General features: G+C 36.4%; 1 protein-coding gene across 2 annotated transcripts in view; it reads left to right on the forward strand.

Moving 5' to 3' along the window:
- The window catches only part of YWHAQ (tyrosine 3-monooxygenase/tryptophan 5-monooxygenase activation protein theta), a 30,897-nt gene extending 15,473 nt beyond the window's left edge, over positions 1-15,424 (forward strand). For both annotated transcript variants that reach the window (XM_020912036.2, XM_020912037.2), the window contains exons 3-6: positions 10,892-11,015; positions 12,824-12,987; positions 13,618-13,713; positions 14,678-15,424. In XM_020912036.2, the coding sequence (XP_020767695.1) occupies positions 10,892-11,015; positions 12,824-12,987; positions 13,618-13,713; positions 14,678-14,737 (444 nt within the window). In that variant the 3' untranslated portion in view covers positions 14,738-15,424. The remainder of the gene's footprint in view (positions 1-10,891; positions 11,016-12,823; positions 12,988-13,617; positions 13,714-14,677) is intronic.
- The last annotated feature ends 747 nt before the right edge of the window (positions 15,425-16,171 follow it).

The following is a 16,171-nucleotide window of genomic DNA, read 5'->3' on the forward strand; positions in this document are numbered from 1 at the left end:
AGAGTCTCCATGAAACCAAAATCTGCAGATACAAGTCTGTCACATAAAATGATATAGTACAATAAGTATAGTTGGCCCTCCACGTAAGCAACTTCCTGATTATGACTGTATATTGTATCCTTTTCCTTCAGTGTCTGTTTCTCTCTTCTGTTTCCATGCCTGTGAGCACTGTTCATTCTGATTGACTCATCCTTATTTTTAAAGTATATTTACATACTGTCATATTACAGTTTTACATTTTTATTAATTTACTATACAAATAACGTATGTGTGTGTTACTCTAGATGAAATAAAGTCTTCTTCAGTGGTTTATAGTTAAGAGAGGGGAGATGTGTGTTCCGAAAGTATACTGTGCTTCTTGAAGAAGGTTTCTAAAGTCTTGACTTGGAAAATAACTACATCCACAGGCTTGGGTGACTATAAATATGGGGTGCCAGGGGAGTGATATGAAGGCTTCCCTGGTAGCTCAGTTGGTAAAGAATCCGCCTGCAATGCAGGATACCCCGATTTGATTCCTGGGTTGGGAAGATCTGCTGGAGAAGGGATAGGCTATCCACTCCAGTATTCTTGAGCCCTTGTGGCTCTGCTGGTAAAGAAAAAAAAAAAGTGAAGTAGGTCAGTCATGTCTGACTCTTTGTGACCGCATGGACTATAGCCTGCCCCAGTAGCCTACTAGGCTCCTCCCTCCATGGGATTCTCCAGGCAAGAATACTGGAGTGGGTTGCCATTTCCTTCTCCAGGGGATCTTCCCGACCCAGGGATTGAACCTGGGTCTCCCACATTGCAGGCAGCTGGTAAAGAATCCTCCTACAATGCTGGAGACCCCAGTTTGATTCCTGGGTTGGGAAGATCCACTGGAGAAGGAATAGGCTACCCATTCCAGTATTTATTCTTGGGCTTCCCTATGGCTCAGCTGGTAAAGAATCGGCCTGCAATGCGGGAGACTTGGGTTTGATCCCTGGGTTGGGAGGATTCCCCTGGAGAAGGAAAAGACTACCCATTCTAGTATTCTGGCCTGGAGAATTCCATGGACTGCATAGTCTGACACTAAGAGTCTGACACGTCTGAGCAACTTTCACTGCTCACTCACTGATCAGGGGAGTGAGGCCAAAGAAGCATTAGAATAACACTCAGGTTTCTAACTAGGGCAAGGGAGTGCTTTTCTGAAGACAAAATTTAGTAGGGGAGGAGAATTAATAGGAGATCGTGTTTGGAAGACAAATTTAATATGTTTTAGGATGAGTGAAGTTTGAAGTCCCAGTGGCCCATCACAGTGTCCATAAATACAGATAGGAGCACTCTGCCCGGTGCTTGTGTGGTGGTGCGTGGTGATGGAAGTTTGTGTACCAAGCAGTGTTCTAAGTAATTTGTATTGAGTCATTCAATCTTCACAACAGGCTCCTAAGTAGGGATTGCCATTAACTGCAGTAAAATGAGGTAGGAGTTACAGAAGTAAATTACCTTGCTAGATAAAAGGCAGATTTTGTGAGCATTAGCATATAAATATTGGCTAAATTTGTGCCAATTAATATCTAAAATGAATCCACATCTTGTCAGTTACCTTAAAATAGATGGCTGTTGAAATGTTTGAGATCCATGATTATCCTAGTGAAATGTTTCCTCCTAGTAGCTGATTGAACTATGATAGTACAAAGTGTAGTCTTAAAGCCTGACACTTGTTGGATTAAAGAAGGGGGAACACATTAACTATCCTTAAAAATTTAGATAATCTTCTAAAAGAGGATTGGAAAGCACATGTCCTTAATAGCCAACTCAATCCTCTGCACATACTTAATATGAAAGAAATTTTGACCTAAATAATCTGAAATACTGTCCTCTGCAACATGTGTCACATATGTATTGTTATTCAGCATCTTCTAATGAGTCTATGTTGCAGTTTTGGAAGAGTTTTCATAGATTATGACCAGAAATTTTTCAGTTGCTCTGAAATACATATTTTAGTTACTGTATTACTCTACTTGGTGACTTCTCTTGTTCCATTACTTTCTTGTTAAGTCTAAAGGGGTTCTTCAGTAAAGGTCTAAGCGGGAACTTCTGTCTCTGTCTGGAAACGTCTTCATTTTGCACTTGCTTTTATATGGTACTTTAATTGGTTATGAAATTTTAGCTGACAGTTGTTTTTCTCCTCACTTTTAAGATACTTGATTGTTTTCTCATGAAAAATCAACTTGTCAGCCATACTGTTCTTTCTTTCTTTATAGGTAATGTGTCATTTCTCTGGTTGCTTTTAAGAATTTTCTTGTCTTTGACATTCCTCAATGTTGCTATGCTGGTCTACATATGAATTCATTTTTGTTTTATTTTTTGGGGGATTTAGTGTGTTTTTCCACTTTGAGGATTTTTTATACTAATAACTGGAAGAATCTCAGCCGTTATCTCTATGTAACATTTCTTCCTCATTCTAATTTCTCCTGGAATTCCTGTTGCATGTTATCTTGCATCTTTTTGACTTATCCACATTTTTTCATCTTGCTGGTTCTTTATTCTGCATTCTGAGGAGTTTCTTCAAACGTACCTTCTCTTCTACTGCTTTTTTAAAAAAATAATTTATTTTGGTTGTACTGGGTCTTTGTTGCTGCTTGGGCTTTTCTCTTGTTTTGGTTAGTGGGGGCTACTCTTTGTTGCAGTATACGGGCTTCTCATTGCAGGGGCTTCTCTTGTTGAGGAGCACAGGCTGTAGGCGCAGGTTCAGTAGTTGTGGCACATGGGCTTACTTACCCCGAGGCATGTGGAATCTTCCAAAACCAGGGATCAAACCCCTGTCCCCTGCATTGGCAGGCAGATTCTTATCCACAGACCACCAGAGAAGTCCTTTTTATTTTTAATTTAAAAAATTCTCTCCCCCATCTCCAAGATGCTTTTTTTTTTTTAATTGAAGTACAGTTGTTTTAAAATGTTGTGTGTGTTTCAGCTATACAGCAAAATGATTCAGCTTTACATATGCACATATCCCCTCTGTTTTGGATTTCCTTCCCACTTAGGTCACCACAGAGCACTGAGGAGAGTTCTCAGTGTTGTACAGTAGGTTCTCAGTAGCTGTCTATTTTATATATAGTAGTGTATATATGGGGCTTCCCTGGTGACTCAGCAGTAAAGAATCTGCCTGCAGTGCAGGAGACTAGGGTTTGATCCCTGGGTCGGGAACAGCCCCTGGAGGAGGGCTTGACAACCTACTCCAGTATTGTTACCTAGAGAGGAGCCTGTGGGTTGTAGTCCCTAGGGTCGCACAGAGTTAGACACGACTGAAGTGATTAACTGCAGCAGCAGCAGTGTATATATGTTAATCCCAATCTCCTAATTCATCCTACCTTCCCTTCCCTCCTTGGTATTCATATGTCTGGGTCTCTATTTCTGCTTTGCAAATAAGTTGATCTGTATGACTTTTCTAGGTTTCCTATATAAGCGGTGTTAGACGATATTTGTTTTTCTTTTTCTGACTTACTTCACTCTGTATGACAGTCTCTAGATCCATCTACGTCTCTGCAAGTGGCACAATTTCATTCCTTTTTATGCCTGAGTAATACTCCGTTGTACATAGGTACCACTTCTTTATCCTTTCCTCTGTTGATGAACATTTAGGTTGCTTCTGTGTCCTGGTTATTGTAAATGCTGCAGTGAACATTGGGCTGCAAAAGGATACATCTTTTTGAATTATGATTTTGAATTAATTATGGTTTTGAATTGAATTGAATCCTATCTTTGGACTTCTGTTTCTTTTTTTTCCTCTCCAATATTTTTGGTTGTTTTAATCAAGAAAAATTTCAAACTTAACAAAAATAGAGAGAGTGTTGTAATAACTCCCCATGTACCATTACCCTACCCTGGCAATTACGAATTTTGTTTATATCCCCAACAGACATCCATTATTTTTAAGCCAGTCCTGGGCATCATCCATTTAATCTGTAAATACTAAAATATATATCCTCAAGAATTTTTAGACATTTTTCATATATTTGTTTTAATGCACAGTTTCATTTAAGTTCTTGGGTACTTACCATCTGTTTGTCTGTTGCACTCTCATCATGGTATATCTGTTCCTTGATTAGTTTCATTATTTTAAAAAATTTGGATGTAGTGTTTCCTATGGAACTTGTGTGGGTGCCTTGGATTATGGAAGTGGTTTCGATGATTTGTTTCTGCTGGGCACAATAAGCCACGGCCCACATTTACGCACACTTTCAGCCCAGTGGACATGGGTTTGGGTGGAGTTGGTAATGGACAGGGGGGCCTGGCGTGCTGCAGTTCACGGGGTCGAAAAGAGTTGGACACGACTGAGCGACTGAACTGAACTCAGTTTATGGATTCACATGTCATATATGAGATAAAAATTTGAATAGCACCTATACAGATTGTTTGGTTTTTAGTTTTTCATGGAAACTACACCCATAACCCCCAGAAGTCCATGAAATAGCTTTCTTGCTACTTCTCAGCAATGACAAAGTTTTTCTAGGGTCTTTACCCCCTAACACATTGCTGTCATTGTACTGTAAATTTTTACTTTTTGCTGTAACTTTTGTTTCATCTTCCTATCTAGCACTTCCTTCCTTCCTTTGGAACTTTGCTCTAATTTTTTCTTCTATTTTATCTATTTCTGTTTAGCATTTTGATTATTTTTAGAAGGGAAAGTGCTTGGTCTCACTGTATTGCCCAACCAGAAAGTTATATTTCTACATGTCTATTTAAGGTGATGAGTTACAAATTTCTTAAATACTTCATACAGGAGTGAGTGAGAGGGGTGTGTGTGTGTGTCTTTTAATCTGATATGCTAGTATTCAGGCCACATTTAATATGTGTTATTTCATCTGGTCAGGTGGGCAGAACCTAAACACACACTCAGACTTGTATTTCAATTAAGTCTTCTGTTTGTATATTTTGTTTGTGTTAGAATCAAACAGTCATTAAGTCAGAAACATTGGTAATATTATGTCTGATTTAATATAATTTATTGCTAGATAGAATCTTGGAATACATTGAAGTTATATGAGATACATATGAAAAACGGACTTTTCATTAACGTATATCCCTACATAACAGTAAGGGAAAAAACTCCTTGGGAAAATGGCAAAGGATTTAAACATACTGTTTAAAGAAAACTGCAAATAAAATTATAGTAAGATGTTTTCCTTATTAGATTGGAAAAGATAAAAAACGTTTGATAATACTCTGGGTTCAGAAGGATGCTTAGAAATTGGAACACTCATACATTGCTAGTGGGGATGTAAATTAAAATTGCCCCAGGAAGGACACTTCAACATCTATCTTCCAAGGATCAAGTGTACATTTGGTACATTGTTGGAAATATCATCAGATGGGAAGCAACTTAAATGGTCATCAGAGTAGACTAAATAATACGATATGCCCATATAGTTGGCATACACAGTGCTCTTCAGTGTTGTTATATATTGTAGAGTGAGACAGATAAACATGTTCATAGGGAATGATCTCAGAGGGATTATTATATGGAAAAGGCAAGGTGTAGAACAATGTACATAGTAGACTAACATGAGAACGGGAATGTATATGGATTTAAAATGTATAACATATCTGGAAGAACGTATAAGAAAATGATGGTGATGGTTGCCTTGGGAGGGGAAGAACTGGCTGTCTCAGGCTCCAGGGAAGGGAGAGAGAGTTTATTTTTCACTTGAGTTTTAGGTGATGACATGTATTACATATTATTTTAATGGAAACTAGAGTCTTACTTTGTGTGAAGATACATATAAGGGAAGAAAAATCCTGTGAGGTTGAACTGGAATTCTGGATATATTAGTATGAGATCATTTTTCACACACACACAAAATTACTGAAGGAGTTAAACAGAGAAAAGAATGGGAGGGACTTTTAAAAAAGATTTAGAATGCTGGTTAATTAACGACTGTGCATTATTACTTTGATAAAAATAGAGAATTAGAAAAATAATTCAAGAAAAGTCCTATGCCATTTTAAGCCCTACACTAGGTATGATTTTTTTGTTGTTGTTTTGCATCGTTTCATTACCATGTTGCTGTGTCATGGTTAATGTTCATTTAACAAATAATGAATGGTAGGCCATGTGCTAAATGTTTACCATACCGTATTTACAGAATTTTGTGAATGAAAAATATTAAGGACACATTTTTATCTGGAAGTTGCTCTACTTAACAGGTTGCTCCTTTGATTTAGTACCTTAGAATTAGCACAGATTATTAAAACTAGAAAATATTTCTATTATTTTATAGAAGAAATTAAGGAACTTGTTCTAGTTGGAAAACCAGATTTTTAGTTCAGCATTCGTTCCACTGAGGTTCAGTTGTAATTTATGATGAATATTGTGAAATTTGATTCCTTTTTAAAATGTACTTTTGGTATTTTAGGCAATTTTTTCTACTTTTTGTTTTAAGATGATTTTACCATCTTCAAGTGACTTTCTACCTGTTTGTACGGTTGTGCCTTTTCCTATGACACGGGCTCTGTGCCTTGGAAATGTCCTCTTCCTCCATGCTTTCTGCCTGTTTATAAAATCCAATAGAATTTCCTGGATGAAATATGACTTCCTTCTTGAGTGATTGAATTTTACTGTGATTTTGGTCTCTTGGAGTTAAACCTAATAGAGTTTTTTCTAGAGACTATTCTTACAAGTCAGTGGTTCCTTATACTGTATATAATTCTTGAAGTTGGGATGTTATAAAAAAAATAGCTTTAGATAAATGGCTTAGATAAATGTTCCATTTGTTGAACAGTCATGTTGCTCTATATACTATATTCATTCTTTTGTTTGATAATTTACTAATTGAACAACTTAAGGCCAAAACTGTATCTCTGTTAGATATGCTCCATTGTTTATAGGGTGGTGCTTAGAATGCTTGCTTTATTTTCAGATTCTGGTCCCATCTAATTAATTATATGGCTTTGTAAGTTTCTTGCTTTCTTGGTGATTATTCATTTGTAAAATTTATCATAATTGTTCTCTCTATGTAAATAACACATACAAGAGTGGTTAAGATACAGCTTGGCACATATTGAACACTTAAATATTTGTTGAATGAATAATATAATCTTGTGATAACGTGTTGATAAAAATATACAGATAGTGACTAGTATATTATATACCCTAAAATTAGAAATTGAACATATTAGTAGTGTTTTATTTAATGAGTTTCAGTAAGCTAATAATTGAAACTCCTTAGAACATTTTTTTATTTCCTGTCGATTTTTTTTTTGTATTTTAAGATTCTTTAGTTATTTGCTCTCTTAAAAAATCAGTTTGGTATATAAAGTATAAACTATATAATGAGGAATATGTTTTATTTTGTCTGTAAAACAAATCACTTATAAGTAAATTTAAGATAAAAATATTTGTTGAATGCCACAGACTATTAACCACTGAAGCCTAATGAATTACTTTGGAAAAGTTATTTAAGTGATGGTTGGACTATTGTGTGTAAAAATAATTCACTCCTAGAAATAGAATTAGTATTGGAGTTTTGTTATTCCTAACCTTTTCTCTAAGATATGGGGCTGAGGAATTAGTTACTGTACTAAATTTGCATCACTTATTTCTTGACAGTTTCCATTTCTTGAGTGGTTCTTTACCACTTTTATGATATAATCCTCTTTATTGTTATTCCCATCCTATTTTTCTGAGATTAAGCTTATTCTAAGGTCTGTTAGTGTCTCATGAAATGACTTCTATAATAATGGTTAAATTATTTCCTCTGACTTTTGCTCATATGTGAGTTTCTTTGGTCTAGAATGTTCTGTTTCTAGTACATCCTGTAATTTTGGGTAGTAAGTGCACTGGTTTAGTCACATTTCTCTCAAAAAGGCGTGTACTTCTTGGTTCTGCCTCTTGGTCAAGTGACACTCAGCCCTGGAAGGAACCCCGATTTAGCTCTCCAAGCCTCCCAGGATCATAAAATTTGCTGGTTGAAGAGTTAAAAAGGGGATCGCCCGTTTTATTGATGAGTAATGACAGGACTAATTAGTGGAAGGAACTTTTAAATACATTAATGTTAAAAATTGATTCACTTCCTCTCTACTGACTTTTTACCAATGACCTCATCTAGGAAGATTTTCTTATTCCAGGGAGCCACTTGTCATTTTGGTTTTTACTGTCTATAACCTGTATTGAGTTTTTTATAATTTAATTTAAAAAAAAAAAAATGTACACCTGTGCTATATACCATAAGTATTTTTAGCCTTTATTCTGTATGGTATTAAAAATGAATAACTGGTATGCATAATACCTGATTCAGCCGTGATCATTTTGGTAAGACATGAAGCAGAATCCAATGTCTTTTAATTGGGCTAAAATCTGCATGGCTACTGCTGACAGCACGTGAAAAGACAGAGTTATTCTGTACCTGTTGTTTCCTTCACAGAGAGCTAGTGGCATCTGACAAAGAACCATGACCTGGCTGAACTCCAGGATGGAAGTAATGCACAAGTCACTTAATAAAAGCCAACACTGTAAATCGTACGTAATGGCTATATGCAAATTAGTGATCAAAGTTAATCATTTTAGAAGGGAAGAGTGTACAGTTCGCTTCATAAGTGGCTGTGTAACCACTAATGCAGTAGCTGTTAAGCAGCTTTCTGAATCCTTGGAAGGCCAGTGTGCTAGTAAGACAGTCCTCATGAGCACTCCCACATTGGCTCAAGTGACGGAGAGGTCATAAGAGCTAGAATCACGTTTCTCTCTCATCTCCCCCCCGTCCTCACTCCAGTCAGGCTTTTCTGAGCCCCTGCTCCCACGTTTCTGCCACACTTCATCACAGAGATCTGGTCTTAAATGTTCCGAGTAGCTTTCTTTTTTTCTTTTTCTTTTTTTGATTGTAAGTGCTGTGTTTTCAGAGTTGGCACTGTTTTGGAGATCCTCTGTGGAATCTCACTTGGAGAAGAAAAGTGAGAGCGCTTCATTTTACATTGTAGCTCCTTAGTTCAGATGCAGGCAGTGGTGTTGGTTCCCACAGTAGAAACACTGTGTCGGTGTTGTTTGATACTGCTGCTCAGAATCTACTCTTGGTCTACTTTTTTCTTAAAGTTAGGGATGACTGAGTCAGTTTGAGATTAAAAACTTAGAGAACTTTTTTGTGCCTGTCTTAGCATTATACCTCCATCAAAAAAAACCCTAAAGTCCAGTGTTCCATAGATGTAGTTTTAAAGTTAAAAGTCATCCATGATATGTAAAAATGGCATTCGAGTAATAAGTTACAGTAGTATGATTTTGTATAACTCCGGGAAAGAGTTTTTCCTCAAGTTTGTTTCAGTACTGTTAAAACTGTATTGGTGATATCCAGCAGCAGAAAACTCTTATAACATGAGCCTTCAATTCAGAAGCAACATTTAGTTTCAGTTGACTTTAGTGTTTGGGTGTGGCCTTTCTGTTGCTTCGGGCTTGGCCCAGCAGCTTTCCAGATGTAAGCCACACTTTTGATAGTTGCCACTTTTATAATGTATACGGTTCTGGGGCTTCATTAGATAATTTAACTGTAATCCTACGTTTAACTTCCCTTGAGCTTCAGACCTTTTTAAAATATATTTTTTAATTTAAGCATATTTTTTCATTAAATTTAAAGATTTAAAGTGTTTTTATTTCCTTTAAGATAATATTCATATAATCACTGCATTTTGTTTAGGCACTTTTTATTCAGATAAACAAGAAAGTTCTTGAGTTAAAGGTGTATTTTCTAAGCCATTTTTTACTTCTTCAGTATCTATTTGTTGATTTTACTCCCAAAACAAATCTATGAGGTGTTAGTATTTTAAAATTTCTAAAATAATTTTATTCTCTAATATTTTTTATTATAGAAAGATTTTTAAATTACTTAACATCAAGTAAAATTGATAGTCCAAGAAGGTATCGATCATGTTTGTTTTTTGTGACTCTTTAATACTCTTAGGTGCACCTTGTGCAAATCCCTCACTTGGAGAGGCATTGGCTCATTGGATCAAGTGGACATTTCTTGGTACAAAATGAGGGGGAAAAAAAACTTAAATATTAACCCAACTCAAAAAAATAGTTTCACATGAGGGACATGACTGTTGTATTGCTCTAGAGCTCTAAGTTTCTAGAGCTCTTCTCTCAACCCCTGTACTCCTCCCCTTTTTGGATGAGCTCTCATCTGCAGAGGACACAGGGTAGCCCTGCTCTAGGCCATAATGACTTACTTGTTCTGGGACTGTAGTTTTCATACTCGATGTCTTAAACATTTTATTTCCCCTCTCTAAAATGATTGCATACCCTTGTTTTCTAACTGCTGCATTTCCTCTGTAACTTCTTGACAAGTCAGACACCCCGGCTCCAGGGAAGCCTGTCTTAACAATGACCATCTGCAATAGAGCCAGATATTTCTTCTGTGCTTCTAAAGCCTCTTACAGAGCTGCACTGTTAATGGTGTACTTAACTTCTTTTCTTATTAGACTGGACTCTGAGGGCAGGGAGGGACTTTATATCCCCTCTGGTCAAGTAGAGTGCCTAGCATCCAACAAATATCATAAAAGTGAAAGTTGCTCAGTCGTGTCCCGACTCTCCAGGCCAGAATACTGGAGTGGGTAGCCTTTCCCTTCTCCAGGGGATCTGCCCAACCCAGGGATTGAACCCAGGTCTCCCTCATTACAGGGGATTCTTTACCAGCTGAGCCACAAGGGAAGCCCAAGTATCAGGAAATGCTTGCTTAAATGAATGGATGAGTGGACAGAAAGGCTCTTGCTGATTAGTGTTTGATGTAATCTAGCTTTACCATTATGACTTGTGATCCCAAAGCATTCAACTAATGACAACCACCTCACCCCTGCTTTCTAGCCATGCTTCCAGTCCAGGGTGGTATGGTGTAGATTACTGTGGCAGTTGTTTTTACTAGTCCCTAATGTTGTAACTTATTTCTTTCAGGAATTGTTGGATAAGTATTTAATAGCCAATGCAACTAATCCAGAGAGTAAGGTTTTCTATCTGAAAATGAAGGGAGATTACTTCCGGTACCTTGCTGAAGTTGCTTGTGGTGATGATCGGAAGCGTAAGTGTATTCGGTTTATGGGTAAAGCTAAAATAGAAAAGGAAGGGAGAGCAAGTTTGTAATGTTATCTTGTGTTTTAAAAAATGAAAATACAGTCATGAATGTACATTATGTGCTCTTTATGAAAAAATTCATAAACTGATTATAATCTGATATTATTAAAAACAAACATAATCTTTCAGGCTTTAGAATTTGGTTCATCATATTTTTAGCCCCAGAGTTCTTTACATATGCTTTGGGTGATTCTGTTATGTCATGTCATCTTCAGCATCTTGTATCTTCAAACTTAAGATAACTGAAAATTACATACATACTATAAAAACAGGACATTGTATTACTTCTGCTTGACATATTAATTTATTAACTCTACTGCCTGTTTTGAGGGATCATAACACTGATTAATTACACATAACCAGATACAGAGGAGAAATGAGATGAAAGTATTACTGCTGGTATATGATTTATCACAGAAAGCAGAGAAATGGGGAAAAGAAGAACCAAATTTCCTAACTTGACTTTAAAAAGCTGAAGTGAATTTATTAGTAGTGAACACAGTCTCTGGAGTATTGGTAGTTGAATATACTGTAGTATGTTGGGTATGTGTCTGCTGCTAAATTTATCAAGGAAGTTTTAGGTACAAGTATCACATAACTCATTTTTTTTCAATTAGTTTATTTTGTTCCTAATTTTACCCCATCCGAAAAAGGCATGCCTCTGCTAAATGTTAGTTATGTCTTCCTCTCCTCTTTTCTACAGAGAGTTACTAAGTAAATGTGAGTTTTACTATCCCCTATATCAATGTAATTGAAGATAGGAAGAGAAAACTTTTGTACTTTGCTGTAACAAGAGTCTGTATACTTAAACTGTTGTGTTACCAATGTATAATTTCTGTTGCCACAAAGATAAGCAAACTGGGATGTGGCAGATGTTTGCACAGACTGAACATATATAACTGTCAGCTTGTCAAGGGATATCTTCGGGAGACTGGACCAGGGCTCTAGCATTAACTGATCTAACCCTTGCTGGATTATTGGGATTTTTTTCTGGTCCTAAACGTAGAATACTCCAGTAGTCTGGGACTTGTAAATAGTCTGTATTTACAGTCTGGAAACTGAGACACTTCAGTGCTCTCATTGCAGCACCTCCTTGTGTGCCAGAGAGCAAGTTCCTTAGTTCAATGTGAGGGCTATACCAGCTATGTTTAGATAGTAAATATGCCATTTCAGAGGAGGAAAAAAAGCACATATTCAGGCTTTAAAGGGATAACTTAACATCTGTTAGGTCAGGCTTTCTAGAGCTTGTAATGGGCCTGGTGGCCTCATTCAGAAAACCGAACCTTTTCCAGATATGACATAATCAGATTATAGTGTTGGTAGTACTTCCTGAACATTTTTTTCAGGAAGGTGACATTTTTATTAGGCCAGTCAGTAAACTCAGATCAGATTGTGATCTATATACTGGCACTTTTATATTGCCTTTCACATTAATATATCTTGATACCAAGGATCAGTATTGTTTTTACAGATAAGTCGATAAGTCACAAAAATAGAGGCTCTTATGTTGTTGTGGATGTTGTTTTAAATTAAGCTGAGTATAAGCAAGCAGCCTTATAAACTAGTTTTTTATTAATAATCTGGTACAGGATAATGTTTTGGGTTTGCTACTGTGGTTTCAAAAGAACACTGCAGAGGGAAGACTGGTTCTACCATCTTAATAGCGTGTGTTAAAGGTGTGATTGTATACTAGATGGCATATTTTCAGTACCATGGTATTTTTTTTTTTTTAATTTCATTTTTTTCCATTCACAGAAACGATAGATAATTCCCAAGGAGCTTACCAAGAGGCTTTCGATATAAGTAAGAAAGAGATGCAACCCACACACCCCATCCGGCTGGGGCTGGCTCTTAACTTTTCTGTGTTCTACTATGAGATCCTCAATAACCCGGAACTGGCCTGCACACTGGCTAAAACGGTAAGATGTGTGTCCAGAAATACCTTCCTTAGGTTATTTGAGATAGCAAGTGTGTTAATTTCTAGGCATTTTACTTGAATAGCCAGGTATGATTTCTCCTACGTTTATTTGGTTCTCCTATTTTCGTACCATCATGAGCACCTACCACTACCTTACTCTCCCAGCTTTGGTTGTAAGCAGTAAGATCTATCTAAAGAGCATATTGGTCAGAGTAATCAAAAAAGTATGAAAGAAATGTAGAGGGTCAGAAAGTAATGCCTACCAGGTATGATTACTAGAATCTCTGCACTCCTCAAAGTGTTTTTAAATGGGCGCATTCAGAGGGGTTTTGGGAAATAAATACTAGTTCTTATTTGTAAGAAATATATTGGGCATAGCTACTGTGCTGTCTATCCTATGAAAAAACTAAGAAATGCTTGTGTAACTAAGTATATATATCTTTATAAATTTCAAGTCATCCTCAAAAATTTGTAAGTTGAGAATCTGAGGAAGTGATTTTAGTTTTGTTTTTAATGGATAATAGAAAGTAAGGTGGCTGTTCATACATTACATAAAAACGGTCTGTGATCGTAGAGGATCAGTGTGTGCTGATGTTAAGTATTGTTCATTGTGGATGTTGATGTTTGTCAGGCTTTTGATGAGGCTATTGCAGAACTTGACACACTGAATGAAGACTCGTACAAAGACAGCACCCTCATCATGCAGCTGCTGAGAGACAACCTCACAGTGAGCACCCCTTCCTCTCGTTCGTCTTTCTTGTTCAGGGCCAAAGTGCCAGTATCTGTTCAGGCTCTCTGTCTTCCAGGGCAGCTACACTGGAACTACACCTGGTCTTAGAAAACAGATGTATAAAAATTACACAGAAATGTTAAATACACATTAGTATTTTGTATAGGGTAACTCTTCTTTTGTTGGCAGATTTTGTAGGCAGTTGAATAGGCATTTTATCAAGACCTTCCTGAGAAAATACACTAAGATTTTAGGAACTCATAATGTTAACATTATTGACTGTTACACTTTGGTATGAAGATGTTGATAAATTATGTTAATATGGAGAGTTTGTCTGTTTTAATTTGTTTTTTTCTTTATAGTTTTTCACCCTACCTCTTATATAGAAAGGGCATCAAGGAAAAAGTAATGGAGAAAAAAGTACAGATTGAGTTTTACTTAACTTTTGTAGGTTCAAGAAAATTTGGTATGTCAAAATCAAATTTGGTAGACAAAATGTGGAAGAAGGAATTCACCTTTTAATGTAGTTCTCCTGTGGCCCCTCCCCTCGCCCCAGTTTTGATGGTTTTTCTTCTGCTAGATAAAAAAATTTTTTGGCCTTATTACTTTCATGAATTATATTTCAGTAATACTTTTTAAGAATAGCATTGAGCTGTCAGGAATTGTGAGAGCATTAAATTCTAAGGATGTTAGTTACCTTCATTTTGACTGAGATTACAGTAAGCTTTAAAAATGTACTCAGAGTATATCACCTTGCAGATGTACAGTGAAAGGTCTCCTAGTTTGGGAGGAGTTGATGTTATTTGGGGTTTTGAGAAATATAACTTCCAATCTTAGTCATAGTCTCTATTTGAATAATTTACTGCTCTCACAATTACATTTTAATATAATTGGACCTGAAATAATTGTCATCTAGAAATAGTAACTTAATGTGATTTTTTTTTTTTTTTTTTCTTTCCAGTTATGGACATCAGACAGTGCAGGAGAAGAATGTGATGCGGCAGAAGGGGCAGAAAACTAAGTGCATACAGGGTGTCATCTTTCTTCCCCTTGAAACCTTTTTACTCATCTCCATTCCTTATTCCATTTGGATTTCCTATAGCAAAGAAACCCATTCATGTGTATGAAATCAGCTGTTTATAGTCTTTTCACACTGCAGCTTTGGGAAAACTCCATTCCTTGATTTGTGTTTGTCTTAGCCTTCCTGGTGTGCAGTTACTGCTGTAGAAAAGTATTAATAGCTTCATTTCATACAAACATAAGTAACTTCCAAACACTTATGTAGAAGACTAAAAATGTATCTGGTATTTAAGTAATCTGAACCAGTTCTGCAAGTGACTGTGTTTTGTATTACTGTGAAGATATGAAAATGTAGCTAATTACAATTAAAGAGTGTTCTACATAACTTCTTAATTTCTACATTCCCTCCCCTTACTCTTCTTCAGAGATTTCCTTTCAGTAAGCAACTTTTCCATCCTCTTAATGTATTCCTTTTTAGTAGGAATCCAGAAGTATTAGATTGAATGGAAAAGCATTTGACATTTTGGGGCTGGGGGGATCACAGATTAAAATGCCTCCTGTATCATATATATGTGATGGAGGACTTGTGTATCTGTGACAACAGGGAGTTTCCTTCCTTATTCACTCTTCATTTGCTGCTGTTTGAGTTGACAACTTCCCTTCCCAATAAAAACTTACTTACACCTCCTGCCTTTGTAGTTCTGGTATTCACTTTACTATGTAATAGAAGTAGCATGTTGCTGCCAGAATACAAGCATTGCTTTTGGCAAATTAAAGTGCATGTCATTTCTTAATACATTAGAAAGGGGGAAAAAGCACACAGTCCAGTCTAAAACATTAGTACTTTTCCATGCAGATTTGTGCACATGTGAGGGTGTCCAGTTTGTCTAGTGATTGTCATTTAGAGAGTTGGACCACTATTGTATGTTGCTAATCATTGACTGTAGTCCCAAAAAAGCCTTGTGAAAATGTTATGCCCTATGTAACATCAGAGTAACATAAAATAAAATTACATTTTATAAACCATTTACTCTGGCTTTGTAACAGTTGCATACTCACATTTAAGGGACAGATGAGTGTACTGCCTTCTGAAGTTTATTGCTGCTTCCCTTTTTTCTTCTTTGAAATGGAGCGGTGCTGCCTGGTTATCTGTGTTGTGATCGCTTGTCTTGGAGAGGGAGCCTAGACAATTTAAAATTAAGTGATTGTGAGTGCCTTGGCTGGTGTTAGAATCATGCTTCAGTGGATATTCCAGCTGAATGCTAAAAGCTTAAGAGTACTTTTAGTTTTCAAATGATTATCTTTGTAAACAGTTAATCTGTTGATGAATTCCAAATAATTTTGGTTTTATAATATCACCATGGCTATTATACTAGCCTGTCAAGTCAGGAAATAATCTGTGACTATGAAACAAGGTTTCATTTACACTTGATTC

Source organism: Odocoileus virginianus, chromosome 2, assembly GCF_023699985.2.
Source record: "Odocoileus virginianus isolate 20LAN1187 ecotype Illinois chromosome 2, Ovbor_1.2, whole genome shotgun sequence".
NCBI lineage: Eukaryota > Metazoa > Chordata > Mammalia > Artiodactyla > Cervidae > Odocoileus > Odocoileus virginianus.